Below are 25,332 nucleotides of genomic sequence, written 5' to 3' on the forward strand. Positions count from 1 at the left end.
TGGCGTGTTGCTGCCTGAGGCGTAGACGCAATCTTCCGTCGCCCGTTTCTTATCAACTCCACCTCATTTGTCGCCTCTCATCACCATCAGAGTACATCACAGCAGACCGCAGCCGCGACTTTGCGACCTCTTTCTACCTTAATACCCGCAGCATACCTAGTGGTCGGAACAAGTAAAACTCGCCAACATGGCTCCGCAAAACGTGAACGTCCTCCTCTCAACATTCCCCGGTCTCTCTCTTCCCTCCACTCTCTCATTCTCCCTCCCATCGACCTCGTCTATCTCAGACCTCACCGAGAAGGTTTCCTCATATATTCCGTCATCCGTACCTCTCCAGTCGCTTATCTTAACTACGACAAACAACAAACAATTACTCCCTTCTTCTGACCTATCAATCTCACATCTCATTGCTCCTAATGGCGAACTCACTGCGACATCAAACCTCCTCCCCCTCCGCCTTTCGGTGCCCCTATGCGGAGGAAAGGGTGGCTTCGGCTCCCAGCTTCGTGCAGCTGGTGGGCGCATGTCAAGCAAGAGAAAGCGCAACCAGGGCGACGATAACGGCTCAAGTCGCAATCTCGATGGTCGCCGTATCCGTACCGTCAACGAAGCCAAAGCGCTCGCCGAGTATCTTGCAGTCAAGCCGGAGATGGACCGTAAGGAGAAGGAGGAGCGCCGACGGAGGTGGCAGGCTGTTGTGGAGGCTGCGGAGAAACGCGAGGAGGAGCTGAAGAATGGCGGCGGCAAGCAGAAGATTGACGGTCAGTGGATGGAAGATAAAGAGGAGATGAACGAGAAGGCTAGGGAGGCTGTTCTTGCGGCGATGAAGGATGGCATGTGGACGGACAATCTTCATGATGTTATACGTGATAATATCTTGGGCGGGTCTAGTACGAGTGCCAGTGAGGGAAGTGAGCAGGAGTCTGCTTCTGCGTCGGAAGAGAGTGAAGTCGAGCAGGAGATGAAGGATGCGCCGGGCCCGTCAGAGCCGGCTCCCAAGTCTGCAGCCCCGCGAAAATTCATTGGATTTGATGATGACGATGAGTTTATGAGCGATTCTGAGGAAGAGGAGAACGATCAAACTGACGATACGAAAGGGAAAGGCAAGGCGAAGGCTTAAATGGGTGTTCTCTCGAGTTTTTCTTTTTCTTGTTGCAGCGTCTAAAAACCCCGGTGTTTCAAGGATCTGGATATTTTGTTACTTGTAAATAATTCAACTATTTTCTTCAATTTCAATCGTAATACTATTCGCTTCAATGGAATCCTACGTTATAGTTCGTAGAATTTCCATGGGTTGCCACGGGACTTGTTACGGAAACCGGAGCAGGTTACCGCCGCTATCAACGCTATCAGTTCAAGCTTTTGATCTCTGTCGCAGATCACCTCCGGTCTTCCAACTGGGAAAATTTTATACTGTCATGTCGCTGTATCTTAGGCGCATAATTCAAAGAGCCCCTCGATTAAAATATTTCCTTCCCCGCTGTTCGCGCCAGTTACACCAGCTCCCCGGAGCGCGATCCTCTCAGAGCTTATTTCTGCACCCAGAGGTGCTGTCCGTTCGGAATGCAGACGGCCTGATCAGAAAACCGCAGCGACGCCCCCTATCCTCGGGTCCTTCATTATGTGCGAAATCATCAGAGCTTACTGACCTTGTTCTACCCGTCTGCTGTCCAGGATGTGGTGCATACGCGCAAACCATCGAGCCCGGCGAACCAGGATACTACAGCAAAACCAGAAAGCAAACACGGAAGCTCTTGTCCGAGACAGCACAAGAAAGTGGCGTGCAGGATGGAGAGACGGGGGAGGTAGCGGATCTGAAGGCAGAGGGAGAAAAGGCTGCAGGCACAATCCAGCAACTAATCAAGGAGTCAGAGGCAGAAGCGGCCGCTCCTAAGCCTGTCCGTACGTGGTGTTTATCCTGTTCCCTTCGGAAAGGATACTAACAATACTGTTTAGATGGCGCTTTACTTGAAAATGCTGCAGCCACTGCTAAAGAGTACATTGAAAAGTCGCGACCCCCTGTGCAGGTTTGCGATAGATGTCACGATCTCATACACCATAACAAAGCGGTTCCTGCGATTTCACCTACGATATACTCCATTGGGGCTTACCTTGACGAGTCACCATACAAATATAACCGGATCTACCACGTAATTGACGCAGCAGATTTTCCCATGTCTCTTGTCGATAATATATACGAGGCACTTTCCATCGAGGAACAGCGGTCGCGCAACCGGCGAGCTTCCACCGAGAAATACCGAGGAGGAAAGAAATTACCTACTATCAGCTTCATCATAACACGCTCTGATCTTTTGGCTCCTACCAAGGAACAGGTGGACTCGAAAATGGAATATGTTCGCTCGGTCCTGCGAGAGGCACTTGCTAAGTCGACCGAGGATTTCCGTCTGGGCAATGTGCATATGATAAGCGCTCACCGAGGCTGGTGGACTAAAAAAGTCAAGGAGGAAATCAAGAACCACGGAGGTGGTGTCTGGGTAGTGGGCAAGGCTAATGTCGGGAAGAGCAGCTTCATAGAAGCTTGCTTTCCCAAGGATTCTAAGAACCTTGAGAAAATTGCTGAATTGGTTGAGCGTCGCCAAGCAGAGTCGAATATCAGCCCACGCGACGCCATCATGGCTGATTCTGACAGCCTTCTACCACCTGCCCCCCAGGAAGACCTTTATCCTGTCCTGCCGGTTGTTTCGTCGCTGCCAGGGACTACTGTTTCGCCGATTCGCATACCATTTGGCCGTGGCGGAGGAGAAATGATCGATTTGCCCGGCATGGATCGGGGCGACCTAGCAGACTACGTCCGTGACGAATACAAACGAGACATGATCATGACTAAACGGAGAAAGCCAGAACGGCATACTATCAAGTCAGGCCAATCACTGCTTCTAGGGGGAGGCCTTGTGCGAATCACGTCGGTGAACCCTGACGAGGTACTAATGGCAGCTTGTTTTATCCCGATCGAGGCCCATGTCACGAAGACTGAAAAAGCCGTTGAAATGCAAGCTGAACAGCGTCCTTATCCTGGGGCGAATATCATGATAGAAGGCGTCGGCAACCAAATTACTTCCGCCGGGATCTTTGACCTTAAATGGGACGTGACCCGGTCGCATCTACCAACGACGATCGCGAAGGCAGTGGAAGATAAGGGGATAAAACCCCCTCCTCTGCCATATAAAGTGATGTCGGCAGATATACTCGTTGAGGGGTGCGGTTGGGTCGAGCTCACGGCTCAGATCCGTGCCAGGTCTACAGACGGCGAGTCCGCCAGGTCGTTACCGCAGGTTGAGATCTTCACTCCGAACGGACGACATGTTGGCGTGCGACGTCCCATTGAATGCTGGAAGTACGTCGCAGAGAAACAGGCTGTGGAGAAACGTAAGAAGGGCGCACGAGGGCGACAAAGTATCGGGCAGAAGAAGCGTGCCCATCATACATCTAAAGTCTGATCGGCCGTACAACAATGTTCTACGGCTGTTCCGGGGCTACTGTTATAGTTCCCTTCCAGATTCCTTTCAACATCTGTACAGCATATAGCATAGCGATTGGTGTTTTGACCGGGCATTCATTGTGGGGGAAAGATCCACTACTGTACTTACATCCTCCTGATTATAGACATAGACGTCTCCTATTCAAAAAAGGTTCATATTATACTGAGACTGCCATTAGGTAAAATGTATATTCAGTGATGTAACATTCTTATTTAATTCATTATTATTACCATACAAACTCCCTTGAGTAACCGTGATCCCATCCCTTGTGAGCAATAACAGAAACTGGCGCCGATCATAAAACATTCACATCAAGCCTGCATAAATATCGCCCTCGGCCACCTCTTCCTGATCTTCCTTGATGTCATCCCTGATTTTGTCGAGTTCGCTCTCCTTTGCGGGGGCCTCATTTCCCCGAGACTCAGGTTGGTCCTGGTGTTGTTCCTGGTCTTGGTGATGGTGTTCCGGGTGGAGGATCCGATCGAAGAAACCCTGGTGGTGGTGCTGTGGCTGTGGATGCGAATCTGCGGGCCATCAGTCTGGCTGCCAGTCTGGCTTGGCAAGGCTTGACCAACCTTCCGACATGGTGGAGTCTGGTCTGGAAATCAATACGGTAGGGTTATCTCTATATTTTTGTTCCTTTCCCGGATTGCTCGAGGTATGTGGAATTTGCTCTGCGGATATAGGCAATGTGAAGTAAGATTGTGCCACTGGAGGACAACCAAAGATACCGGACAACTTAAATCCATATAAGAGCAACAGTCAATGACATAAGAAAAGCATACAGAGTGCAGGACGTCATGTCCCAGAGTCGTCGCAAAGGGACCTGGAATTGATTGGGTCCGTAGTACTACTGCATCCGGTAAGGTCGGACCCTCCCCAAATGCCATCTCCATCTCAACCACAACTAGTCCAGATGACAGAAATAGCACGGCTTCCAATGAGATCCCCGGGATTAAGAATGCTGCTCAGTCGTGAGGGGTTTCTCTGATTGCGGCATGGAGCAGCCCCAGTCTAGACTGCGTGCGCATCACCCATCCTCGCATCAGCATCCCGCAGTTAGGGTTTCTCGTGGGTACTCGCCCGAACTCAGAGCTTCGAATGACGGCACCACACCCCATCTCCAACCGGATTTTCGCAGATATACCTTCAGTTAAGCCAATGGGACGCACAGGAGTGGAATGAACGTCCTGATCTGGTGGTACTCGGAATCGAGACTACTGCAGAGGCCTCTGCATGGCCAACGCAGAAACTAACGCAGAATACTCACGTAATTGGTAGAGCCTGCAATGGACGAACCCAAACAGGAACAACTACCTTATTGCGTAGTTTATCGTGGGATGTGACGGAGCTGTCAGGCTATATAGCTCTGTCAACCCCTTCCCTTGGCCATTGTGAAAGGATCCATCCACTCTACTTTACTGCTGTACCTGTACCATTGACTGCAGATACCAACCTCAACATGGCCGAACGTTACTATACTCTGGCAGAAGGTGATAGCCCAATTGAAAACTTAGATATAGATAGCTCTCAGGTCCACTAACTGAAGCAGGCTGCCCTTTTGCTAGCAACAGTTCCACCGTTCAACTGCGGAACGGCTCTGGTGGTGGGCTTTCTTTGCTCCAAGATACACAACTCATTGAGACTCTCGCCCATTTCTCTCGTGAGAGAATCCCTGAGCGGTAAGCATCCTTCACTTTCTACATACTGGACCTTAGCTATATTGTATATATACTAACGTATTTTTAGTGTGGTCCATGCCAAGGCAGTGGGGTAAGTGATGCAACTATATACATTGCACACCACCATCAACAATCCAAGCTTATACACTCCAAAACAGCGCATATGGAGAGTTCGAAGCCACCAGCGATTGCTCCGATATTACTTCCGCTAGCTTTTTGAGCAAGGCTGGCAAGAAGTCTCCCGTCCTCCTTCGCGTGTCTACAGTTGGACCTGAAGCCGGTTCGGCTGACACTACTCGTGATGTTCACGGATGGGCCATGAAGATGTACACGGATGAGGGTAACTTGGATTGGGTCTTCAACAACACGGTCAGTATTATTCAATTATACGTGTGGAACATAACTGACTTGGTCGCAGCCGGTCTTCTTCGTTCGCGACCCAATTAAGTTCCCTTCCTTGAACCGTTCGCACAAGAGACACCCTACGACTCATCTTCCCGATGCAAACATGGTGAGTAGCCCACATAATTTCGTTTTGACTAGTGGTAAATTGATCCAATGCTAATGCTGACTGCTTCTGTAGTTCTGGGAGTAAGTATACTTGGCTCAGCACACATCAACTCCTGTATTAACACTCTTAGCTTCCACGTCGGCAACCCCGAAGGTATCCATGAGCTTCTTCACCTCTTCAGTGACCGCGGAACACCCAAGTCTATCCGCAACATGAATGCCTACAGTGGACATACCTACAAGTTTACTAAGGAGGTAATCTGCCAATGCTCTCAAGTCTCTGTATTCCTCTAGACGGCCGACGTAACTAACATGCGCGTCAATAGGACGGATCATTTAAATATATCAAGATCCACATCAAGAGCGCCGAGGGTGTTAAAAACATGTCCAGCGCGGAAGCCGTCAAGATTGCCGGCGAAGACCCCGATTACCTTATTCGGGATATGCATGACGCTATCGCGAAGGGCAACTACCCCGTGTGGAACGTCTATGTCCAGGTTATGGATCCAGCCGACGCGGAGAACTACCGCTGGAACATCTTTGACATGACCAAAGTTTGGCCTCACAAAGACTACCCGCTGAGACAAATTGGAAAGTTGACTATGAACCGCAATGTATGCCTCAACCGTGCCATCCCGCTTAGGCCATGATTCAAGTACACGATGCTAATTCGGTCTCGATCTAGCCCAAGAACTACTTCACCGATATTGAGCAGGCGGCCTTCTCCCCGTCCACCATGGTGCCCGGTATTGCACCATCGGCTGATCCAAGTAGGTTATTTGTTCACTGAAAACATGTCCCGCTTGGCTAACCTTTATATCAGTGCTCCAAGCCCGTATGTTCGCTTACCCCGATGCGGCCCGGTACCGTCTCGGAGTGAACTACCAGCAGCTCCCGACCAATGCAGCCAAGTCACCCGTCTACTGCCCTTACCAGAGAGATGGCGCCATGCGCTTTGACGACAACTATGGCGGTGATCCCAACTACGTTGGCTCGTCCCTGCAGCCCACCAAGTTCTACCAAGAGGTGAAGAACTCGGGAGCCGCCCGACTGAGCGGACTGACCGAACACGAGAAATGGGTGGGAGAAGTGACCAACTTCCAGAGCCATATCACGGATGATGACTTCGTCCAACCCGCTGCTCTCTGGGAAGTCCTCGGCAGGGAGCCCGGTCACCAGGACAGAACGATTGCGAACCTTGCAGGCCATATTAAGGGTGTTCAATCTCCCCAGCTGCGCAATGCGGTCTATGGTATGTGGACATCTATTCTATGTACAAGTATTCGGTTGACTGACCTTGTGTAGGACTCTTTGCGAAAGTTAACGCAGACCTTGGTGCGCGTCTCAAGAAGGCAACCGAGGCCGCGGTGTCTGCGTAATTGCAGCCACCATGCTGTGGCAAGGGAGGATTACTATTTCATGAATGTTAATGGTACTTATGACGAGTTTGATGTGTTTCTTAAAACCGGCGCTACAAACTTGACGAGTATGTCATTTAATTGAGTCAAGAGTAATGACGAATTGAACGTACCTGCAAGCTTCGGATAAGAAACTTGATCTATAGTGAGACAACACTTAGAGTGGTCTGATTCTCTGGCTGTAATGTAGCTGACCAAGCGCGAGTTTCTCGCTTGTCTGATCTCCGTATGGTCCAGTGACTCCTGTCGAGTCACTCTAAGCGTAGAATGTCGGATTCATGGGCCATCGTAATCCAACTGCAGTGCTTTATGTCATACGTGTTTCCCATTGGAGGCAACTAAAGATTTACCTTTCCCATGATGCTTATCTCCGTTAGAGTGTGCGGCTCTGGCAAGATTTATACTTCGACTTGCGTCGATGACCGGGATTGTGCAGGGAAAGCACGCTTTCTCTCCCAGGACTTCCCATGCCATCATTCTAACCATGTTCCATCCACGAGGATCCGGTTTCCATGACGTAAAAGGGCCTTGAATGTGGCAGAGACCAAGAATAAATAGCCACGGCCTCACATACTGGAAAAAGACTAGCGCGATCGACCGGGCATGCTCGCTTCGACTCGGCCATCCGGCGAACATGAGTTCTATAGTCATGGAAACACAAGTATTGGACTGTAGTTTAATAATACAGTACTTTACACTTGATCATCTCGTTCAGCTTGTACGTAGTCATTACTAAACGTACCAGTCATATGCAAAGGAGGATCCACAAACCCTTCTGCAGGTGTACAGGGTGCATATACTGTAACCACTGACGATATTGGACGGTACTTCTCAGCTGAACTAGTAGAAAATCAGGTTACATTCAAGGCACATAAGACCAGGGGGGGTATACTATCATATGCTAAATCAGCCTGCGACTGTCATTTTTAAGTGATTGCTTCTCCCCCAATGCGGTTGATAGATTCAACCATCTCTATAAGAATCACCCAGTGCCTTTCCCTGAGATCATTCATGGCAAGACGTGGCAGATAAGCCTCAAAAACCACTCGCCATGCAAGCCAACACACGCATTCACACTACAGACTCAGATGCGCTCCTCATTAGCCTCTACGCCATATTTTTCGTATATTTTGCCGTCAACCGGGGCAAATCGTACCGGGGGCGCCACAAATGTACCAAATCCACCTCTGCGCATACTACATCGTCATTTCACAGCACTAACAAACCCCAGACCTACCATGGCACGTCCTCGCCGGCATAACCGAGCTAGCCCTCTACTTCAGCAACCTCAATTGCACACTCCTAGCAGTAGTAGCCTGCTATGTCCATTCCATCACCTCCCTCAGTCTGGCTAAACGACTCCCAAACGGCTATCCTCCACACACCCGTAAGCCCCGACCTACTCTCCCCAATATCTTTTCCACAGACGAAAGCTAGAAGGAAAAGCAAACAGGTCCAGCCTACCAAGGAGGCAACCTCCTCCGCATGTATCAAATCCTCCAGGCGTACGCCTCCCAAGACCCCGTCGACTACCACGACGCCATCGTGCCCATCCACAGCTTCCTCTACGCCCGCATCATCATCTTCCTCTTCGGGACGATGGGCCCCAGCCTATCATTCTCCAAGAACGTCAATTCACGCTTCGTCTACGCCGAGGCTATCTTCGGGAGTGCGTTGATTAGTATCGGACACTGTACGAAGCCGAGCGCGATAGTTGCGTATTTGTTGCTCGTGCATGCTGTCGGGAAGATTAGTACGTTTGCTGGGAGGAGGGCTTGGGAGGAGAGGTATGTTTTTTTTTTTTTCCTCCCTTGTATTTTCGTTTTTATTCGATTTTTCTTCTTTTCTGTTCTGCTTTCTTCTTTGGTAACTATGTTTAACAGTCTGCTAACCTGAATGTATTCGCCAGAACGAAGAAACCACCCCGGGAGCCCGGGTTGCTAATTAGGGCTCTGAGGTTCGTGGGGTTTTTTGAGGACCGTTTGGACTGGGCGGACGAGGCGATGGCTTCTGCTGATAAGACTCCGCAGATTGGGAATCTGCCGATGGATAAATTGGGACATCAGTATACGAGGCTTGGGTTTGAATGATGTGCATGATAGGGGAAGGTGGTGGGATAGTTAAGGTATAAGTTATAACGAACGTTTACTGAATATCTGTTGTATTTAGTTGACGATGCTCGCACCCGAGGGGGGATATATAGATATTGTTTAGATATATGATAGATGCATATGCCGGTCATGCTATTGACATGGCTGAATTGAATATAACTGTCGATCTGGGAGGCCCATATAGTTGTATGCAGCGTGTGGATACTTGTCTGCAGGCCAACTAGGGTTGGCTGGCGAGATGCAGAGTCAATGTGGATCTGCCCCTCTTGATCGGTAGTAAAAGAATTCCAAATCAACCCTGATAAACCCTGACACATACTGGCTATGACTTGTCACGATATCTCAAACGCGCCGAAGTATATATCGGGAAACTCGTACTGCAAATCACCCGTTTCACGAACCCTAAATAGCTCAAGTCCGCTGACATAACGGCAGATCGTCTGTATAGCAGCGCCCAAGGTCCTTTCCTTTAAGCAGAAATACAATTGTTCGAGTCCCATCTATCCCTCTTCATTAAATTAAAACCAGTGCTTGAATATCCTACCAGACATTCCTAGAACCAACATGCTCTCCTCGCGCGGCATCAAGAAGGCCGAATTGCCTAAGACTCCTTGGCGATATGCCCCTCCACATACATACAACAAGCAAAGCAACCCCGCGGGGCTGATCTCATTTGGCATGGCAGAGCATGTAGGCTCTTTCTTGGGAAGCTATATTATCTATCTCCTTGCATTCACTAACGGTCAGGTAGATCCCAATGCGGGCTGAGGTAGCAAAGTACATCAACAACAAGGTCTGAACTGCTCTGATAGTGCTATTTCATATATATCCCTGAGTTCACCTCCACGCGCAGGTCACATTCACCGAAGACTCCGTTGGCTATGGATCCAGCTCCTCGGCTCCCAATCGTTTGCCAAATGCAGTGGCCGTCCACCTTAACAATATTCTACAGCCGCGTTCACCTGTTGACCCAGACACAGTCATCGTCGCCAGCGGCATCACGGCCATCGGGAGCATGCTCGGCTTCGCCCTGGCCGAGCCCGGGGACGGTATCCTAGTCAGTCGACCGGTCTACGGCCGCTTCGAGCTTGACTATGGCGTCGAAGCAGACGTGCAGATCGTGTACGCAGATACGGATCCCGAGGAGGCGTTTACCCCCGCCGTGGTGGAGAAGTACGAGGCGGCGCTTCAACGTGCAGAAGACGAGGGCACCACGATCCGGGCAGTGTTGATTGTGAACCCGCATAACCCTGTCGGTAAGTAATATAATATCATCCATGGAAAAAAATACTCGCACTCCCTGAACAGAGTACTAGGACGCTGCTACCCAGCCGAAACACTGAAAGCAATCCTCCGGTTCTGCAATAGACACAGTCTCCACCTCATCAGCGATGAAGTCTACGCATCCTGCGTCTTCGACTCGGGAGACCCAAGCGCAGTCCCTTTCACCTCCGTCTTATCTATCGCTACGCCTGAACTGATCGACCCTGATCTCGTCCACTTACTCTACGGCTTCAGCAAGGTCAGTCATGTTCCACCATCTACCATCGCAAAACTAACACATAGGAACCAGGACTTCGCAGCTGGAGGCCTCCACCTCGGCTTCTTAATCACGCAGAACACGGCCCTCCGTCAAGCTTGCAAAGCCATATTGTCAGTTTCCCTACTCCACTACCCCGTCCACATCATACATTAGCTAAGATGCAATACATACACAAAGGAGGCTGCACAACGCCTCAACAGCCTCCATAACAATCGGGACAACCATCCTCGAAGACCAAGACTTTATCACCCAGTTCACCCAAAGAGCCCGCCAAAGCCTAGCATCGACATACCGACTCGCCACGACAACACTCGACCACGAAGGTGTCAATTACGTCAAAGGAGGGTAAGCAAGACTAATACCTCCCTCTCCCCCGTCCTCGCTTTAGCTCGGGTTCATCCCCCCTTGTCGAGTCTCCACCATGGTAAATATGTATATGCGCTGCTGACAGCTTCCAGAAACGCCGGTTTCTTCATCTACGTCGACCTCTCGCCCTACCTTCCGTATCCTGGTCGCCCGGTCCGGGAGCGCGAGTTTGCCCTGGCGCAGAGGTTCCTGGATGCTGGAGTGTTTTTGCATCCGGGGGAAGAGCATGGGGTGGAGGCGGGGTGGTTTAGGCTTGTGTTTGCGCATGAGGAGGAGGTTTTGAGGGTGGGGTTGAGGAGGTAGGTTTTTTTTTTTTTTTTTTTTTTTTTTTTTTTTTTTTTTTTTTTTTTTTTTTTTTCTGGGGGTTTTTTGGCTGATGTTGAGGGTACTTTTTACTGGGGGTAGGTTGATTGGAGTGTTGAGGTCTGTTTGATAGATCCAGGTATTACTTGTGGTGATTTATTTGACTAAGAGTAGGTCAGAGATTTAAACCATGTCATAACCATTGCATTCTTCATATTCTTTTAATTTATGGATCTAAAATATGTAGGATCAACTCGTTCAGTTACTCTCTTCAATGTTGGTGAATTGGAAGGTGGGTTGACCAGGGACGGCATTCTCGGCAGTGAGACCCTCTCTCTTTTCACCGGAGCCAACGACCTCGCCGGTCTTGCCACCCTCGTCAACGGCGATGATCTCGATCACCTTGCAGCCGGTTGTCTTTTGCAGGTTCACGAGCATCTCCTTGAGGACGGCGAACTCATCGAACGGCAGCTTGCGGCTGAAGACGGTCTCGGGCTCCTCGCGGCTCTGGATAAGACGTCTCTTCAGGGTCTGGACGAAAGGCATGGCCTTCTTCATCTCGCCCATCTTGCCGACCTTGGCGTTCAGCTCCTTGTCGTTGATGGAGAGGTTGAGACCATCGAAGGCCTCGCGGACCAGGTCGATGTACTTCTCCTGCCACGAGGGGTACTTCTTGGCAGCGTAGATTGTGAGCTTCTTGGGCTTACGGGGGTCGTAGCCAGCGGTCTTGCCCTTGGAAGCCTTCTTGGCGAGCTGAGCCTCAGCAGAGGTGATGCTGGAGGAAGTGGCCCGGACATAGGTGCTGATGGCGGTCAGCTCTGGTGATTGCTCGGGAACTTCGGGGAAGCGAGCGTGGTGAATAGACTCGGGCTGTATTGTAGGTGACGTTAGTTATGCGTTTCCAGTGAGGTCGAAAACCACTAACCTTCTTCAGGATCTCGAGCCAAACGTATTCGGCCCAGTGAGGAGCAATGACGGCAAGCATGAGGGCTTGCAGCTCGATGTAGCGCAGGATCACATCACGGTGCATACCAACACCGGCTGATGTTGCGGACTCACGGTAGGCATCACGGGCACTAACCAGGTCGTACAGACCAGATTTCAAGGCGAGCTTAAAGTCGGTGCTACGGTAGTGTTAACACTTGTTCATCATGGGGTACAGGGGAGGAGAATGATGGTTTGTAGCTTACTCTTGGTAGTGCTTCCGGGCCTCACGAACCAAGCCATTCATCTCGTTGTTGAAAATCTTATCCCAGAATGCATCCGCGGGGCCAGTGCGCAGGGTTTCATCCTTGGAAATCTCCTCAACCCATTCCTTGAGGGTGTGCAGTCTCAGAATGTTACTGTTAGCAACGGTCTCATCGAAGTTAGCATCCTCGATACCATCACCGGCATCGGCGAACGCAATACGGGTAGCGTCAGCACCGAATTTGTCAACACTGTCCTTCAATGTGAGGAAGTTACCAGTGCTCTTGCTCATCTTCTCGCCGTTAAGAAGCAAGTGTCCGTTCGCGCGAACACCGCGAGGCCAGTACTCCGGTGGGAAGAGCGCAACGTGGATGTAAAGGAAGAAGGTCAAGTGGTTCGGGATGAGGTCCTTTCCAGAAACTCTAACATCCAACGGGTACCAGTACTCGAATTCTCTGCGCATCTGCTGCAAACCTTCCTTGCTAATTCCGCTCTTCGAGATCAGCTCGTCGCTAAGCTCGCGTCTTGTGAATACATAGTCCCAGACCTCGTCGATCATCTGCTCAGCCTTCACGTTCAAGGGACCGAGGGTCTGACCGTAGCGGTCACCGTGCAACAAGTGGGCAATTGTATAGTAGGCCATGTAGACGGTACTGTCACTCAAACTCTCAACGAGGAATTGAGGATCCCATGGCAGCTTAGAGCCCAAACCATAGGTTCTCGCGCAAGCCCAGCGGTTGAGCCAGTCAAGGTTCTTCTCGAAGCCATGCTTGGTCTCGTTGGTGTATGTGTTGAGGGTGTTCACGACATGGTCCAGTGTGTCCTTTTGCCACTTGGCGTCGTTCTCTCCGTAGTTCAGGAACCATTGACCGAGGTACGCAACCACACAGTCATCCCCGCTTCTGCTGACGACCTCTCCCATGGGGTCCGCAAAGGGGAAAGCATCACCGCTCTCGTAAAGAGCCTTACGGATCTTGTCCTTAGCAGCGCTCACAGGCTCACCCTTGTACTCACCAGCGACCATAGTACCCTTGTAGAAGGCTTCACTGTATGCCAACTCCTTGGCCTTTGCCAGCTGGGTGACATCCTTAGGAGAGTTGATCTTCAGCTGCTTAACAAGGGCGGGGGCGGTAAGGTTGCCATAAGTGGGGGTTTCGATGAGAGGGAAGATCTCTAGCTCGGCCCACTCCTTCTGGATTCCATAGTACTCGGGCTTCTTGGCCAGATCAGCCAAAGTAGCGTAATCATCAGGGCTGTCAGAAGGCACAGAGGTGACGACACCGGTACCCTTGCTGGCAGAAACGCTTTCCATAGGCAGAATTCGCACACCTTCGGTGTGGAGTGAGAGTGGAGCGTTAACAAGTGTACCAACATAGGCGGATCCTGGAGCCTCCGCGACGATCGGCAACTGATCCTGAGTCTTGGGGAAGTTGTCACTGCTAAAGAAAGTGCCCTGGAAAGCCATGTTCCATGCGGCCCGCTTTGTGCAAACATAGTATTCCTTCTCCTTCACCTTGAAGATACCATAGTTGATCTTAGGGCCGAGGAAGCAGCAAGTCTGGCCGTACATCGTCTCCGGGCGCAGAGTAGCAGGAACAAAGTACACACTGGCATCCTCCTCAATCTTGCCCTTGACGATCTCGGCAATCTGTGGGGCCCATTCCTTCACCTTCAGCTTCATGGCGGTGTATTCCTGGGGTCCGATACCTTCACCCTTGGTCCGGTCGTGGTCCATGCAAGGCTGTCCGTCCTTGGGGGAATAGATAGTGTAACGGCTACCATACTGGATCTTACCGAGCTCATGGAGACGGTTCATCTGCCAGCGCACAAAGGCATCGTAGTAGGGGTTCGCATCAGTGGTGACCATCTGACGACGCCAATCAATTCTGGCGCCAAGGCTGTCAAGATCACGGATGGCCAGGGGAGGGAAGTGGTGGAGCCAGTGGCCAGCGTCGGCAAACTTGTGGATTTCCTCCAAGGGAATACCGATCGCCAACATGATCTGGAACTGGTACTTCATCTTCACGGTCTTGGCGGCGGCCTTGCTCTTCTTTCCGGAGAACTTCTCCTGTTGCTCGTTCTTGACTTCCTGAGTGGGGGCGGCAGGGGCCGTCTCCTCCTCCTCAGCCTCTTCCTTGTAGCCCTCGAAGTTCTGTCCGAATTTCTTGACCTCGTCGGAAAGCTTATCCGCGCAAGCCTTGATAGGCATACCGGTGCAGTGGAAACCCAGGGGGAAAAGAGCCCTCTTACCGTCCATGCGGGCAACACCGGCCATGAACTCGACCTTACTGGCAGTGAAACTGTGACCTGCGTGCAGGGTACCGTTCATGTAGGGGTAAGCCATGGTTCCGAAGAACTTGGGATACTTCTCACGGAGCTCCGCGGCGGACATGGAGCCCTCAGGAACCTCCTCGAAGGAGGGAGCATCGACCTCGAAAACCTTGTTCTCCTTCCATTGCGCCTGGTATTTCTTCTCGATGGCGATAAGGGTATCTCTCTTCTCGGTCTATTTCGGGATCCACCAATTAGCACCGCATGGACAAAGAAAGCCGGGGGGAGGAGGGGTAGGATATAGAAACATTTTCGAGTTTGAGGGTGTTTTTTGCGCCGGCGCTCGGGTCGAGCGCAGCTGCGGAAGCAGCAGCGGCTGCCATGGCTCTTAATGAATGGTTTGCTGTATTGCAAACTCAACTGAAGAGCCCTGAACGGGAGTGGATCAAAAGTGGTTTTTATAACTCTGCCGCGGGGTAAGACTTTATCGATGTTCTGAGTCAAAAGATTATGTGGGAATCGGACGCCGGCAGTACATCTCTCACCGCCTGCTACATTCATCACAGAATCAATACAACATATCTCTACTATCATTCTACCATGAGTCAACATGGGAGCAGATCTTGATCGTTGTAAATGACTCATAGAGGTGGCTTTTTCATTTATATCAAAATAAACTATCGTTCGATAAGAATCGCATTGAATGGCGTGCACGTCAGCAATTGGTGCGAGAGCCAGGCCAGATGTATAGTCACATGACCGCCTATCGGACCGTCTCAATCTTTCCGCCGACAGGCCAAAAATCGAGATGAGCTCCGAGCAGCACTCCATCCAATTCCGCTCGGGACTGTTGCAGCTAATCGATCCCCGGGTTGGCTAACTTTTGCAATCCTTTAAAGCCCCTCTTTCAACCGTTGCTCTAAAGTTACTGCGCGTTGCGCCTTCCCCGTCATCATGGTGAACGTCTTCAAGCGGATGCGGAAGCTGAAAACCGTAAGTTGGCAACCACAATTGCTTGCATCTAAATGAATGGCAGAGGCTGACACCAGGTTTTAACCATCTGCAGAAGGTAATGCTCGCAATGAACAAATCTCCTACACTACCATTGCTCCACCTTTCCGGCAAGGTCGTGGCGGCATCCAACGCTCAACTCTATCTTGCAACGACGACAACAGGGGAGGCCCGTTTATATCAAGAAGCGCACGATCTAACTTGGCTTTTCCACAGATCCTCAACGTCCGCGTGGGACCCGGTGCCGCCATTCTTCCTTCTGCTACCTCTGCGACCCAAGAATTCCCAGCCATCACCCGTCTACACCTCACATACGCCCAAAAGATCTATGGCGGTCACCAAGGCGCACGGCATTTCTGGCGCAACTGTCTTCCCCGGCTCAAGTACCACAACCCAGGTCTTCAGATGACCGTGAAGCAGACACAAGAACAGGAGGGACCGGCAGCCTTGACGATATACTTCGCAGAGCGCGCGAGCAATGCCGCTTCGTTGACCGCGGCAAAGGTTGAGGATAAACACGCCCCAGCGCCGGAGTCAACAGAAAAGACAGCCATTCTGGATTTGAAGAATCTCGATTACAAGGAGATCTGGAACAAGGTTAAGATGGTGACCGGGGCCCAGGAAGTGCCTGCTACTCCCGAGGAGGAGGCGGAGCTGCAGAAGCTGGAGCAAATGCGTCAGCAGTCGGACAAGGACCGGGTACGGCTAGCCGCTATCCGCCAGGCCAAGAAGGACCAAGAGCGGATGTTACAAGAGGCTCGGGGAGAAATTGAGAAGCTGAAGCAACTGTAAGTCTGGTAAAAAACTGTTTGGGGTTGCGGGAAGACGCCGGGCATGATCAACTGTAGCATAGCCTTTTTTTCCTTTTTTCTATTTTCTTTTGAAATATGTAGTTCTAGGTGTCTCGTTTGTGTTAAATAATGGCTTAACTTTCCCCTGTGATCTTGAGGGATAGATACATCGTCAGGATATCATCAACGCAAAGACAAAGCAACGAGCCCTTGTGTATATCGGGCTCATTGTATACAACTAAGTAGAAACATGCGTCATATCAGAAACAACTTTCCCATCCCAAGCCCTGTATAGTCTCCATATTCAAATGTCCCACTCATAAATAACAGGCTAAGATACAATACCCGTACGCGAGCCTAAACTCCTGAATACCCACGAAGCGCGCGCCACCTGTCAATTCAAGCATGATCTGGCGTATAGCTCGTCTCGCCCAGCATGCCCTGGCCTGCTGATACAGTCGGTGTTGCAGTCTGGGTTTGGCCTGATCCCTGCTGGTTCAGTGGAGAGGGGGAATGCGCTCTTCCAGCAGCAGCAGCTTGAAGTCTCTGATCCAAAGCCTTGAGAGCCAATGCCCGTCTCCGCTCCGCCTCTTCACGCTTAGCCGCTCCCCTCGTTCCTCCTCTTTGGTTGTTAAGAAGAGTAGGAAGGCCGGCCTCCCCTCTTGCAAGAACTTGTTGGTTGCCCGATGCAATATCCTCCTCCGAAAACGGGGTGCAAATCTTTAACGCGACTAGCAAAGAGTAAACCTGCTCCGAGACAAACGAGATTGGAGGTTGGATTACGTCCGGGAAGAGACACGCGAATGCAAACGTCTCACTTGCGTCTCCCTTGAAGCCTAAACCGTCGGTAGATGTACCGGTCAAATCCGGCTGCCGTTTGAAGAATCGAAGGTAGGTCCAACTTGTCAACAGGCCAAGCCAGGAGAGTATTGCCGCCACGTGTGTTCCAAATATTATACCGCTGATCGTGTTTAGCAATAAGAAAAGCGCCGGGAAATGCTTCACCCGCATCTTCACTAGGCCTTTCAAGATAGTCACAGTATGCTCGGGAACAAGTTGCTTGAAAGCCACAAGGAAGGAGGCTTGGATCGATATGCCACCGCATATTTGGGTTACGCTTGGAGACGGGGAGTCAGTAGGGAAGGCGCAAGAGGTTGTGCATTCGGTATCGGAAAGCAAGCCATACCCGCTGGTCGAACCACCTCTGATGGTAGTTCCTAGAAGATAAAGGGGCACAATCGTTACGTTCGGGATCACCGCGATGGCCAGAATGAATTTCGCAAACTCTCGGGAGCCCCAAGCGCGCTCTAGGTATTTGCCCCCATAGAACAGGGTGGCGCCGTTCAAGAGAACCGTAAAGATATTCTGCTCCACGAAAGTCGCGGTAAGAAATGTCCAAGGGTAGTAAAAGAACTCAGATGGGACGAGAGTCAGATAGGGTACAACTGGAGTGGTCAAGGGATGACCCCCCGTAGCATCAATTTGTCGCCATCGGGCGATATTGTACAGGAGGGAGAGAGTGAGCAGGCTGATGAGACAGGTACGGGTTGCAGGAGGGATATTGACTCGGAGCGCCATTGTGGGAAACGAGCTCTTGCGGCTGCTGGTGTCCACGCAGACCGCAGGCTGTCGATAAAGCCCGACTAGGGGATTAAGTGGCCGAAGTTGGTGTTGATCAATCGCAGTTTTGGAGTGGATTTCGGGCCAAGCAGCACTTCCGCCTTGGGTTTGGTTCGTTGTTTGGCGCTGATCGATCGCGTTTATTTGATTGGATACCCTATTTTGCACATCCGCCCGGGGAAATAACATAGGTGACCTGAGGCACCATCCTTCAGCCTTGGCGCCTAAGGTATACTTTTCCAACGACCGAGGTAAAGGGGGTCTGAAAAGTTATGATTTGTGTGCAAGTACTCCGTACTTGTCGAGGTGCTAAACTCTTAAGGCGCTTAAAAAAAAAAAAAAAAAAAACCATTCCAATTCATGTGGCTTTAAAGTTTCAAACAATAAGCCCATATCTGACACACTACCACCGTTTTGATTCAGAGCGACCATCAGGTCATCTTTGACCATTTCGTCTTGGCAATGCTAAGACTTGTCGCTCTGAAGCACCGTGTATTCCAAGGTATTGGGCAGAGGAAGAAATAGATGTCATCGCACAATTCAGTGACAGCGGCTCCAGTGATGGTGCGTGATTGGTGCAGTCACCTACATTTATGAATATCCATGATCTACTCAGTGTATCAGTATGTAAAACATGGCTTGGCTAAAGTCTTTTTGAATTTTAATGGTAGATTGTCACCCCGATGGTTCCCACAGGGAATTGGAGTTTGGCTCCTTGAATGAGAACTATTTGTATCTTTTGGAAATTCAGATCTATGGAACGAGCTTTTCCCGTCCTCTTTCCGTCCAATAGACCCCTAAGGCGTAATTAATCAAGCAGGCCGAGAAGATGACGGTAATGTGGAACATCAAAGGTCAAAGGTGTCACAGGTCACCATGTGGCCGAAAAAGGGCTAAATTGACATTGCAAGCACAGAATGGGAAAGAAAGGAATGGGTCAGGTCTCCGCCTGTTGAACGCATCCGCCAGATGCCGCCCTAAAAAGAAATTAGGAAGGAAGAAATATTAAAAAGGAAAAATAATAAAAGGACCACTAGAAATTCCTTGAGGAACCCGATCAACATTAGTCATTGAATTAAATTCAATTTAACTATTAGAGTAGGTCCGAGGATCTGGCAGTTAGTTATGCCAATTTTCCTAGTAGTAATTACTTATATTTAACTATTTGTACCTTTGCCATTTCATATGGTTATTGTTGGTCCCATAATTGTCATTGTTATATGGCCATGTAATTTCAGGTCGGTCTGATCCTAAGCGCTTGGAAGAACATTCCTTGTTTAATTTAATTCAAATATTTGGGGGAGCGCAACTAAAAGAAGGATAATCATGATTAAAAAAAATTAAAAAATTAAAAATATTGCTAGGGAAATAGAAATAGAATGTCCGTTAGGTAGGTACACTACTAGTACTACTGCGTGGCCCTGTGTAAATCACACTGTAATCGACCCGCAAAACGCTAGGTCCCGAAGCAGACAAGCGCACTGGCCGATCATTTGCCCGTCAGAACCACCCAAGGGGACCGGTGGATTTCCCAACTGCACGCTAAGTCGTGGGCCGGACGCCACAACGAGTCAAGCCAAAAGTCCAGGTCGCCAAAGTCAAAATCGGGCTTGACTGCGAAGTGACTGGCAAAAGGGTGCCGGCTTCCTCTGAAACAGCGTCCCAGAGCCGCCTGGAGAAATTCCACTGAGCTTTTTCTTTTTTTTCCCACTGTCTAAACTCAACTTGGCTTGTTGGTTCGAGATTTGAAGACTACTACCTCACTTCTTCCTCTTTCATTTCACTTCTTCCCTACTCGCAGTCACGACAGCCATCCGATCAGTCTGCCTGTACCTTATTATTACCCTGCAGAAGTGGTGGTGATCATCATTCCTTGACACACTTGCCCTGCTTTCCTTTTTATTTTATTTTTATTATATTTTTTTAATTACTTTTTTTTCCCACTTGCTTTTCGCCTTCCCAATTCTGGAGTCCAGCCCTCCAGTTTGTCCACCCCCTCCCGTAACCGTACTGGTACAGCTCCAACCTTTGCAGTTCGCTAGCGGGTCTGCTATCTCAAGCCACACGTTGGTGTCGATTTCGACCCGTCTCGATATTCATTCTTCACTTTCTCTTTTCAACTCTTGCGGCTTCTTTTCCACAACCCCCTTGTTTAACGCTGTTCAAGGGTCTTAGTCAAAGCCTCTCCAATCCTCAATCTACCCTTTAATTGACGATCTTACCCCCCCCGGCATTTCCACTCCACCTTAACGCTCTGCATTATATCCCATCCCATCCCCTTCAACTACGGTTTTCCTTGTCACGCCTTGGCTGCGTCCGGCCCAGTTTTGGCACTCACGCTCTTTCCGACGCCGAACTGGACCTCCGCCCTGGCGGTCTAGAGAGCGAATTCTGTAATATCAGCAGACAGGTCCTTCGGTTTACACGGTCCAATCTCGCCTATATCTCGGGATTCTCGCATCTTTCAAATTCTCGATCACCCACCGTTATCCTTCTGCAATTTGTTTAGCGGAGGTTCCTGTTATTATTCCTGGCATGCTAGCGGATCCTCCACCTTACTAGCTGTCATACATGTAACAATGTCACATCCTGATCTTACGTCGCATCATGTCAACTACCTAATCTGGAGGTGCGTTCTTAACTTCAAGGTTCTCTGCCGACATTCGAGTGCAGGACCTCTGATAGCTCATGATACCCCCTGATGTCTATTTTCCTCGTACATGTCACTGACTTCTAGGCTCTAGGTATCTTCAAGAATCAGGTTGGTTTGAACCCGTCTCTTCTTCAATCCTAATTCTCATTTTGTATTTTGTATTTTTATCTTTACCTCCCCCTCCTTTTTACGCGTTTCTCTGCATCCTCGCTTGACAGGACTTGAGGTATCCGGCAACGACCAAGATTCTCATCTAACCTACATCGCAGGTCACGGTGAAGCCGCAGTGACACTGCAGCGCGCATGGAATCATGACCCACAGAGCTTACCTTTCGCTCCCTATATAAAAACTCATGCGTTGGTGTCTTTGGTACAAAAGGGTCTCCAATATCATGAGCTCGAACAATCACTCGATAAGGCACGTTACCTTGCTCTGCCGGATCTATTGTCTTGGTTTCCGGCGGATCCTTTTTATTCTCTTTTCAATTAATGTCTTCTAAGAATATCTGTCTACCAACGACTAATGAGTTTTTACAGGATGGGAATCTGAGGCCCTTTTCACCTTCAGATTATTTCTTTGGACCAGCCGTGCTGGAAGCGGAACCGCGGAAAAGTCAGGGTGGCCCGGGTGAAAATGGCACAGACCAGGCGCCTGTCTCGCCAACGAGTAAAGCCGCGGGCGACAGCGTGATCAACGGTCACTTGACAGGCGAATCTGCGACACCTCAAGTTGTCCCCAATGCTAAGAAAAGCCGTAAGAGTGACCGCGCAGAGACCAACGGGGACGAAATTCCAATGGAAATTGATTCAAATGGTGTTGCCAATGAGACGAAATCCGCAGTAGCTACATCACCATCCTTGGCCGATGCTGTGGATGGGGATGGGGATGTGAGCATGGGTATCCGACCGGACTCGCAAGACCAGGAACCAACCGCGGCGCCGACTTTCACCTTGACCAACGGCCACAGCGTTGGCGTCCAGATCACCCCCGCCAAGGCTGCCGACCTTAGTCCCGATACCGCCGTCTTGAATGTGGCTGATGATTGCCACGTGACCCGCGCATTGTGGCGTCCAAACGATTCCACTGTTGTCGTTGCGGTCGGCGAGTCGTTTTGCAGTCTATGGAAAATGCCGTCATCTACGAGTCCAGTGCAAGAGAAACTTGTGGAGGGTAAGGGTGATAGTATATGCGTCTCTGCGGTCGCCTGGGATCCTACAGGCCAGAAATTGGCCGTAGCCACATACAAGGACATGAGAGGGTCAATCACTATGTATGATGTCGCCGGGAATGCTGTTGACCTCCTGCCCGAAGTACCTAGAATGATCACTGGATTGCATTGGACCGAGAGCGGCACCCATTTGATCGTTGTGGCATCAGATAGTAAAGTCTCCGAGCTGGCTCTCTGGGATGATTCATTGCGACCGGACGAGTTTCCCTCCCCACAGGTAATCGACGGGACAATCTATGACCTCAGCTGGCTTGGGCGCAATGTAGCATACGCTTCGGGTAATGGCATGGTCTACCAATGCGATGTCGACTCGAGTATCCACATCTCCAAGACATATACCAGTGAGACCGATAGGCCTTGGTCATTTATTCGTTGCGCAAATGCCAATTCCTCCTCGGTGGCCGTGGCTGCATCGTCTGCTGCAGCCGCTTTCTGGATCCCGACGCACGACATGCACCTCGATGGTGCACACGAAGGAGCTATCACGACAGTGGAGCTTAAGCCAAACACACTGGAGCAACCACAAACGAACCAACCGTTGGTTCTAGCCTCTTCATCCACTGATGATACAGTTAAAGTATGGCATGTTGATCTGGACGCAAAACGATTTGATTGCATTCATCGTCTGTTCCTTGGTCCATCTTCACCCGCCCTCGCCAGCAGTTTCTCTCCGGACGGCTATGCTCTGGCTGCTGCAAGCAAAGAAAAATTGTTCATCTGGAATTCGCAGAGGGGTGGCACAGCAATGGCTACTTGGACCGTGCCTGGGGCCGACGTAACAAAGATCGAAGAAGGACAGAACCACCTGGCCAATGGACACAATGGGACCGCCGAACCAACACTGGATCGCTCTCTTACATGGGATACTGATGGTAAACGACTCGCTTTTGGCTTTGGCAAGCAGGTATGTTGTCTATCGTACCCAATTAGAGATAACAGGCTGACTGAGATTGGGTAGTTGGCTATTATAAACATGCAAAGTTGAGACTTTACGAACCGCGAAAACGCAGGAATATCTAACTACACCTTGATGATGCACTCGTATGCGCTCTTACAACTTTTTACTACATAATTTGTGATATCCTCGTCAACGAATGCAATCGAAAACTATACCTTACCTTTTGCTCTTGGTCCTGTGGATCGTTTGCTACTAGGCCGCCTGATCGACCTTCGGCCATGTCATTCCTCCCATTTATGTGCGGCTAGGTGGAGCGCAAAACCAAAGCCGATCAACAACTAGCAATCAGCGCCGCTTCAAGAGGTTCTTGTTGTGCTCTTTCTTCTTTCAGCATTCTAATTTATTCAATAACCATTTGGTTAGATGATACATATCGGCGCAGACTCGGGGTTTTCAACAGAAAAGCAGTCAGTTGCGGTTATAGTGGGTTACGGTGGGCACATTGGCGCATTCTATTCTCTTAATTCTCAACTGTACCATTGCTTCTTGGTCGGCATGATTACTGAATATCAGAATCTTCCTTTATTTTGGGTTTTGCATCAGTTTTGCGGCAAATCCTCGGTCTCGGTTTTCTTACATCGCAGTCGCTTCCAGCCGAATCTAATCCCAAACCCGGCAACTCAGCGTTCCCAGGTCATATGATGGGTTTTCCTATGTGTTATCCGCAGAGTTTGTGGCTAATCTAGTACGCCTTTGCCTTGCTTCCCTTCTTTCTTGCCGATCTCTTTCACGAACGCGGAAACCTTCTTCGACATCTTTCCAGCCACGCATCCACGCGGTTATGCCCTCTAGAAGTGCTTCTGCATCTGTCTCATAGCGCTCTTCGGGCTTACGCCTCATCCACCGCTTTCCTTTATTTTGTCGCGATGCTTCCGGTTTACGTTCGTTCTGCCATCCGTTAACCCACGCCTCGAGTCCGCAAACCGTACCGTGAAGTGCTTCACGCTCTGCTGAGCCTTCCATTATGTCTGTTTCCCTGCGACGAACAAAATCACGCATTAGCCCAGGAATGAAAGTGACAGTTTGGTGGATATTAGCTTACAGCTCGTGGACCTCATTTTCCAGCTCCAATACCCGTCGCGACAGGCCTCGGCACTCGCGCCTGAGAAGATCATATATTTGGGACGATTCTTTACGGCGTTGGTTCAAGTCGGTATTCAATGCGGTTACTTCGTTCAAAAGAGCTATGAGTTGCGAGCTCGAAGGGTCGAAGGCGGATGAAGCACGGTCCTCCATCGGGACAGAGCAGGAGGCTGCGGAAGCCACAGGGTGTGAAGTTTCAGGGTAGATATGCGTGGGTCGGCATTTGACGACCTCCTGGGTGAGTTTTGGCCGCGGGTCCAACAGGGCTTCCAGAGTGTTGAGGCACTGGTGGACCGTGGTCGTATCCTCACTTGACACGTCGGCGTTCTGCGAGACCATGTGAGCTATTTTGGCAAGCCGCTGTGGCAGAGGCGTTGCGTCCTCGCCCGCGTTGTGGACATCCGAGGAAGAAGTAGGGCGCGACATATCCGTCTCCCAGGTGTGTTCCGGAAGGGAAAGCGGAGGTGAAAGCTGATCCAAGTGAGCCGGGTACGGTGAACTCTCCATGACCGATTACTGTTTCCCTGTATATATTGGTACCTTCTTGTGCTATTTGGCCGTTCTATTGCATATGTGTGTAGATAAGTACACGGATAGGAATGTTGATTTGCTGCAAGTATGCAAGGGTACAGGACGTAGTGTATAGTAGTAGTATGTTCCGAGGTGTCTGGCCGTATAGAAGAGCGTCGGACAAATGGCAACCTATCGAATCTCCAAGGACAAGGGTAGTAGCGACTGAACCAGACCAGTCATGTATTATGGGACCTGGGGAAATCAGTCCGTTATATAGATTAGATATATAGGTATAGAATGAGAGCAGGTTGTTCCCAAAAACGCCTGTGCGCGACCGATTCGAATGGTACCAAATAAAATGTGAATGAGTGAACAGGCGAAAAGGTTTCTTTTGTCATAGTCCGAGAGGAAAGGCTGCAGAAAAAGACGGTCAGATCATCATTGCCAATTGATAATAATAATGCTCAGCCGGGAGACTATTCCGTATTGGGCTTCCCATGGAAAAGCAAGCGCCGGCCAAAAAGGTTTCCTGATAAGTGACGGAATCGAGGAAAAAACCGCAAAAAAAAGGCAAAAACAAAA

At 50.1% G+C, this 25,332-nt stretch overlaps 11 protein-coding genes across 11 annotated transcripts; 7 read left to right on the top strand and 4 right to left on the bottom strand.

The window, feature by feature from the left end:
- Positions 1-73: 73 nt before the first annotated feature.
- Positions 74-1,339, top strand: BDV37DRAFT_236099 (telomere maintenance SDE2 family protein). Its single transcript, XM_032080581.1, has one exon. It carries the CDS (start codon positions 188-190, stop codon positions 1,118-1,120), a length of 933 nt encoding a protein of 310 aa, XP_031946821.1. The 5' UTR covers positions 74-187; the 3' UTR covers positions 1,121-1,339.
- Positions 1,340-1,388: 49 nt separating this feature from the next.
- BDV37DRAFT_236100 (uncharacterized protein) lies at positions 1,389-3,694 on the top strand. Its single transcript, XM_032080582.1, has 2 exons — positions 1,389-1,902; positions 1,957-3,694. The coding sequence occupies exons 1-2, from the start codon at positions 1,419-1,421 to the stop codon at positions 3,456-3,458; spliced, it is 1,986 nt and encodes a 661-aa protein (XP_031946822.1). The 5' UTR covers positions 1,389-1,418; the 3' UTR covers positions 3,459-3,694.
- A 5-nt stretch (positions 3,695-3,699) lies between these two features.
- BDV37DRAFT_236101 (uncharacterized protein) lies at positions 3,700-4,212 on the bottom strand (the record flags this gene model as incomplete). The annotated part of the gene is made up of 2 exons (XM_032080583.1): positions 4,076-4,212; positions 3,700-4,024 (listed from the first exon to the last, which is right to left on the bottom strand). Coding segments are annotated over exons 1-2 (223 nt in total), but the record flags the coding sequence as incomplete, so codon positions are not given.
- Positions 4,213-4,449: 237 nt separating this feature from the next.
- Positions 4,450-7,261, top strand: BDV37DRAFT_236106 (catalase). Its single transcript, XM_032080584.1, has 11 exons — positions 4,450-4,993; positions 5,053-5,182; positions 5,250-5,273; positions 5,341-5,551; positions 5,601-5,693; positions 5,766-5,773; positions 5,824-5,947; positions 6,019-6,306; positions 6,378-6,462; positions 6,516-6,944; positions 6,998-7,261. Exons 1-11 carry the CDS (start codon positions 4,963-4,965, stop codon positions 7,069-7,071), a joined length of 1,497 nt encoding a protein of 498 aa, XP_031946824.1. The 5' UTR covers positions 4,450-4,962; the 3' UTR covers positions 7,072-7,261.
- Positions 7,262-8,161: 900 nt separating this feature from the next.
- On the top strand, positions 8,162-9,200 carry BDV37DRAFT_267725 (uncharacterized protein; the record flags this gene model as incomplete). The annotated part of the gene is made up of 4 exons (XM_032084067.1): positions 8,162-8,282; positions 8,342-8,497; positions 8,564-8,897; positions 9,020-9,200. 4 exons carry the CDS (start codon positions 8,162-8,164, stop codon positions 9,198-9,200), a joined length of 792 nt encoding a protein of 263 aa, XP_031946825.1.
- Positions 9,201-9,785: 585 nt separating this feature from the next.
- On the top strand, positions 9,786-11,433 carry BDV37DRAFT_277850 (pyridoxal phosphate-dependent transferase; the record flags this gene model as incomplete). The annotated part of the gene is made up of 7 exons (XM_032085880.1): positions 9,786-9,911; positions 9,973-10,014; positions 10,075-10,477; positions 10,538-10,743; positions 10,795-10,874; positions 10,942-11,109; positions 11,223-11,433. The coding sequence occupies 7 exons, from the start codon at positions 9,786-9,788 to the stop codon at positions 11,431-11,433; spliced, it is 1,236 nt and encodes a 411-aa protein (XP_031946826.1).
- Positions 11,434-11,615: 182 nt separating this feature from the next.
- On the bottom strand, positions 11,616-15,417 carry BDV37DRAFT_78287 (leucine--tRNA ligase CDC60). The gene is made up of 3 exons (XM_032091208.1): positions 12,624-15,417; positions 12,359-12,557; positions 11,616-12,303 (listed from the first exon to the last, which is right to left on the bottom strand). Exons 1-3 carry the CDS (start codon positions 15,011-15,013, stop codon positions 11,692-11,694), a joined length of 3,201 nt encoding a protein of 1,066 aa, XP_031946827.1. The 5' UTR covers positions 15,014-15,417; the 3' UTR covers positions 11,616-11,691.
- A 272-nt stretch (positions 15,418-15,689) lies between these two features.
- Positions 15,690-16,807, top strand: BDV37DRAFT_236111 (mitochondrial 54S ribosomal protein mL61). Its single transcript, XM_032080585.1, has 2 exons — positions 15,690-15,885; positions 16,120-16,807. The coding sequence occupies exons 1-2, from the start codon at positions 15,847-15,849 to the stop codon at positions 16,693-16,695; spliced, it is 615 nt and encodes a 204-aa protein (XP_031946828.1). The 5' UTR covers positions 15,690-15,846; the 3' UTR covers positions 16,696-16,807.
- BDV37DRAFT_236113 (rhomboid family protein) lies at positions 16,808-18,608 on the bottom strand. The gene is made up of 2 exons (XM_032080586.1): positions 17,881-18,608; positions 16,808-17,811 (listed from the first exon to the last, which is right to left on the bottom strand). The coding sequence occupies exons 1-2, from the start codon at positions 18,501-18,503 to the stop codon at positions 17,094-17,096; spliced, it is 1,341 nt and encodes a 446-aa protein (XP_031946829.1). The 5' UTR covers positions 18,504-18,608; the 3' UTR covers positions 16,808-17,093.
- Positions 18,609-20,567: 1,959 nt separating this feature from the next.
- Positions 20,568-23,349, top strand: BDV37DRAFT_78311 (WD40 repeat domain-containing protein). Its single transcript, XM_032091209.1, has 5 exons — positions 20,568-20,943; positions 21,059-21,075; positions 21,237-21,385; positions 21,505-23,100; positions 23,155-23,349. The coding sequence occupies exons 1-5, from the start codon at positions 20,894-20,896 to the stop codon at positions 23,179-23,181; spliced, it is 1,839 nt and encodes a 612-aa protein (XP_031946830.1). The 5' UTR covers positions 20,568-20,893; the 3' UTR covers positions 23,182-23,349.
- A 130-nt stretch (positions 23,350-23,479) lies between these two features.
- BDV37DRAFT_78317 (uncharacterized protein) lies at positions 23,480-24,886 on the bottom strand. The gene is made up of 2 exons (XM_032091210.1): positions 24,197-24,886; positions 23,480-24,130 (listed from the first exon to the last, which is right to left on the bottom strand). Exons 1-2 carry the CDS (start codon positions 24,742-24,744, stop codon positions 23,806-23,808), a joined length of 873 nt encoding a protein of 290 aa, XP_031946831.1. The 5' UTR covers positions 24,745-24,886; the 3' UTR covers positions 23,480-23,805.
- Positions 24,887-25,332: the final 446 nt, after the last annotated feature.

This window comes from Aspergillus pseudonomiae (assembly GCF_009193645.1).
Source record: "Aspergillus pseudonomiae strain CBS 119388 unplaced genomic scaffold BDV37scaffold_2, whole genome shotgun sequence".
In the NCBI taxonomy this organism is placed as follows: domain Eukaryota; kingdom Fungi; phylum Ascomycota; class Eurotiomycetes; order Eurotiales; family Aspergillaceae; genus Aspergillus; species Aspergillus pseudonomiae.